The sequence below is a fragment of the Hevea brasiliensis genome, chromosome 9 (assembly GCF_030052815.1).
Source record: "Hevea brasiliensis isolate MT/VB/25A 57/8 chromosome 9, ASM3005281v1, whole genome shotgun sequence".
Classification (NCBI taxonomy): Eukaryota; Viridiplantae; Streptophyta; class Magnoliopsida; order Malpighiales; family Euphorbiaceae; genus Hevea; species Hevea brasiliensis.
In genome coordinates this window covers 15,541,700-15,545,995 of record NC_079501.1, presented here as the reverse complement: position 1 = coordinate 15,545,995, position 4,296 = coordinate 15,541,700, and the positions used below count along the sequence as shown (strand labels likewise).

The 4,296-nt window shown below is 35.0% G+C and overlaps 1 protein-coding gene across 2 annotated transcripts; it reads right to left on the bottom strand.

Moving 5' to 3' along the window:
* Nucleotides 1-830: 830 nt before the first annotated feature.
* Nucleotides 831-3,994, bottom strand: LOC110635032 (F-box protein At4g35930). 2 transcript variants are annotated; one of them, XM_058153137.1, is made up of 6 exons: nt 3,841-3,992; nt 3,615-3,718; nt 2,974-3,447; nt 1,722-1,796; nt 1,495-1,604; nt 831-1,368 (listed from the first exon to the last, which is right to left on the bottom strand). In XM_058153137.1, the coding sequence occupies exons 3-6, from the start codon at nt 3,328-3,330 to the stop codon at nt 1,107-1,109; spliced, it is 804 nt and encodes a 267-aa protein (XP_058009120.1). In that variant the 5' UTR covers nt 3,331-3,447; nt 3,615-3,718; nt 3,841-3,992; the 3' UTR covers nt 831-1,106. The 2 variants fall into 2 exon arrangements, with proteins under 2 accessions (XP_058009120.1, XP_021639910.1); XM_021784218.2 differs by lacking the exon at nt 3,615-3,718 and having other exon boundaries at nt 3,841-3,994.
* Nucleotides 3,995-4,296: the final 302 nt, after the last annotated feature.

Here is a 4,296-nt window from a genome sequence, read left to right as displayed (position 1 = left end):
ATGATAATGGTAATTATTTTGTGCAAAACAGGGCTTGAGGTGGCAGATAAAGGATGCTATGCAACAGGAAATATACAGGTCAGCGTACTGTGTAATCATTTAGATAACCTACATGTACATATATGGGATAGTTACCATCCCTCGGATAGGGCCTCTATCAAATCCTTACCCTTCAGATCGTATGCTCAACAATGATGTGGACAAATTATTCGAGCGTCATTATTGTTGAAACTGTTGTTAAGAAAATTATTTTTTTAAATATACTAGTTGAAGAGTATTTAAAAATAATTAATAATTAAATTTGACCAGTTTTAGTCATAAGAATACTAAAATAACAAAATAACTTTTTTCAAACTGTTTTTTTCAACAATATCTAACATAATACTTTTATTTAGAAAAGTAATTTCAGCATTTAAAACTCAATGCCAAACAGGCTGAAATATCTAATAGCAAGCGAATGAATGTGCATTATCTCCGATCTCAGCTCCTCTCATTAATTCACGAGGACTGTTTTGTAGTTTCTGATCATGAATAAAAATCTTCTTTCAGATAAAAAAAGAATCCCCTCCTAAATAAACATTTCTTCTAACGAAATCAGTATGTTTGAAGGTACAAGATAGTCGATGGAGGAAAACACAATAATCAAGTCCCAAACTTCCAGCTCCTCCAGAGTGTATGAGCTAATTTGGCATCAAGTTTAATGTTAAATGTATGTAGATTAATGCTTTTCATGTAATCAGTTAACAAATGCATGGAGATTCCCAGCTGTTAACGGTAAAAATAATGGACCAACGTGAGAACTTAAAAGCATACAAGATCTCTATATCAAGGGCACTTCAAACGCTTGTTCTTTTTTTTTTTTTTAAAGGGGAAAACCATTCTTTCAAACACAGAAATATACAAGTAACCAGTTTCAATATATTATTCCCACAGCCACACCTAAATCTTCTAACTCCTAGTGCAAATCTAATGCCCATATTATCTTCTTATACTACCGGCTAACCCAGTAAAAGCTACAAAATTGCATACTTCCTTTCCAAGCTATGACTACCTATAGAGATAGGAAACAAACTATACACAAAAACAAACAGGCGATGGGATAGACATCAACGAAGCTTATTCTGAGCAACTGCTTGGCACAACTCATCCTCGTAGAACAAAACCCTGTTAGAAGCCAAAGATTTGCATAGGGGCTTTGACAAAGCAGATGGTACCATGCATCTTGAAGGAAATGCTGAATCTTGGAAAAGAACAGCAGCAATTTGCTTCATCTCAGTGACTTTGATGCGAGAAGGTGGCCGGAGACCATGTCTTGGTGCTTTTGGAGTGTGTGGGCTTGGCATGAAAACAGCCTTCCCATCCTTCTTGCTGCAGTAATCATTCAAACAACATCAACAAAAAATGAAATAGGAAAAGCATGATAAAATCTAAAAAGCAAAGGACTTGAAAATTAAAAAAATTAAAAAAAAAAAAACTCAAACTTTGGGTACCCACCCCATGAAAGGCCAGTGTTCAGTAGGCCGTGGGGTCATTGTTCTCAACATCTCCTGCCGAGAGCGATCTGGTGTTGTGTAATTAAAATGAAATTGCCTTGCAAGCAAAACCTGCTCAAGAGTAACGAATTCACTTAGTCAATTCAATCAAACATCCAGCACAAGCAAGCACATGCAAAAGCTAGAAATACATATCACACAGCCACACACAGGAACTGAAAGACTTACTGCTCTTCTAATCCTCCGAGATACATGAAAAACTGCCCTCAATTGATCATGGTGAAGGTGACAAAGTATTTTAACCTCAAAAATATGAAGAAAACAAAAGTCAATGCCAAGGATTCAAAGCTGGAAAGGAGGGAGTGCAACTTCAGAAAGAATAAGGAACAAAACTATGTTCCATCTATAGGTATCAATGAGATGGAGTTAAATATTCTACAAAATTCAAACACAAACTTTCTGATGCAGAACAACTTTAACAAATACAAAATTGAAAAGACTAAAGACAAAAAGACAAGCACAGGGACAAAAACAACTGGAATAAACAAATCTAAACTAAGACGCTGAATTAACTAGATAACATTTGCAAAAGTATACAATTATTGTCTCTACATTCACTCTCATTGACTTTTAACTTTACAACTTAAAAATTTGAGATATTATGTATTTTATCTGTTTAACCAATTCTGGAATTATGCATCGAATTCTTTTGTTTTTCTAAATAGAGAAAAAAAATGAACAGCCCTTATAATATTTAATAAAGTGGCTTTCGATTGCAGCAAGCATTGACTGAGCTAAATAGAACATCACTTTCTAAAGCAAGCACAAACATCTATGAGTAATATAATGTTATTTCAAAACTACATAGAATATTAAAATATATTAAAATCTAAGGAGCACAAACATCAATCCCCTATGAATTCATTAACGAAAATGTAATTGTACTCATCTTGGTGTAATTCTACAAATTTGTACCTCAACATCTGAAAAAAACAATGAAATTCTTTACTACTTACTAATTGTCTCCAACAGTGCCATTCAAATTTTCATTTAATTTAACAACATTCTAAATTGAGGAGTTTCCAATAATAGATTCATATTTTTCAAAGCTACACAACTTGATTTTCTGTAACATTATAGTCGAGGAAAACCAAATCAGGAAACTAAGAATAGAAGGATCCATACAACATAGATTTCCAAATTGTGTTTTTTCAAGACACGGTCACCGTGCCATCCACAGGTGAAGACAATCTTAGTACCAACAACAGCATAAATTAATCTACAGCGATTATACCACTACTTCAGGATTCTTGCCTTTTTGTGCAAAAGGCACAAACATGTTCATATTAACATTCTTAATGACAAGGAAGTCAATCAACCATTTTTTCTATTACAATGCCAAGCCAAATATACACATGCATGCATGTAGAAATGCACCTGCAACACACATAGAAGTGGGGTCATTAGAAATTATTATTACCAGTAAATCCATTGGAAGACACTCGAGCCTAGACTCAGATTCATTCTCTTCAGTTTGAGGTGTCTTTGGTGTCCTCACCAAATGACTCTGTTTAACTATATCCACAGGAGATAACATCATGGGGCTCTTATCAATAACCTTATTTTCAATCATGAGATCATCTTCCTCTGCCTTCTTGGTGGTGAACACTGCAACCCTTTTCTTCCCAAGATCAGTACATGACTTCGTAGCTGAAGCCTTGCTATAGCGAAGCTGAGCAAGGGCACCTGGTTTCAGAAACCTGCTGCTAGAACTCCGCAATCGCCTTTTCTGTTTGGGGGTTTTCAAATCCCTATCTTTTGGGGAAACTTTTCCCATACTTGCTACCTTTTCTTTTTCTTTTTTTTTAATTTTCCTCAACACTGTACACTAAATCTCCTTTTATATTCAAGCAGTAATGGACTAGAAATAACTTAAGCCACCATCAATTGAGACCTGAAAGACATAATTCCAGAAATTCCCTCAATATAACATATAAAATATATAGAAGAATCAAGTATTCACAAACCAAGACATGATATTATAAGCGTGAAAAAAAAAAATCTATAATCTTTGCAGAATGAAATCGTGTATTACAAAAGCATATACCAATCCAAACTCACACGAATTAGAAACATCCACAACTATCTTTGATTAATCCACCCGCGAAAAAAACCCAGAAACATCAGAAACCCTAACAATCGCTCTCCTCCAAGAGTACGAAACACTAGATAATCAAATCAAATGGGAAATAACAATCAAAGGAGGACATAAAATACTAAATAGAACCAGAATAAAGAAACTACTCCTGAAATCGTAATCAACGAGGCAAAATGGAGATGAACTAACCCGATATTTCAAGAGAATGGAGCGAAAAACCATAGAAATTGAAAGAAGACGCATACGGCACAGACCTTGAAGTGAGAGAAAGTTGCAGAGAGGGAAGAGATGAGATGGGACCTAGAGGGTTTGCTCTTTATTTGAAATTCTTTAGATTGCCCGCCAAAATTTTCAACAATGTCCGTGTGGCATTTGCTAGAAGAACCAAACCCGCACAAGTAGTCCCACCTAGTGTTTACGTGGCAAGTTTTGGTTGGATAGTCAAATGTTAAAATTTGCACACGTTGGTTCTTTTAATATTTCAAGCGTCTCTATCGAGGCCGGGAGTCCGTGGATTTCGCAGTTTCATAGATTTTGTTTGCTTTTTAATTTTTATTGTAATTTCAAAAACAAGATAAAGAGGGAAAATCAAAATATTTACGTAATGACTAAATTGCCCTGGTCTGGTCAGAGATTATGTGTGAG

Bases quoted from the DNA above. Each gene is read 5' to 3' on its own strand.
- LOC110635032 (XM_021784218.2), bottom strand. From the start codon at position 3,330: ATGGGAAAAGTTTCCCCAAAAGATAGGGATTTGAAAACCCCCAAACAG. The intron at 1,797-2,973 runs GTAATAATAATT...CATATTTTTGAG, and splicing joins GTCTTCCAATGGATTTACTG to GTTAAAATACTTTGTCACCT. The intron at 1,369-1,494 runs GTGGGTACCCAA...TGATTACTGCAG, and splicing joins GAACACTGGCCTTTCATGGG to CAAGAAGGATGGGAAGGCTG.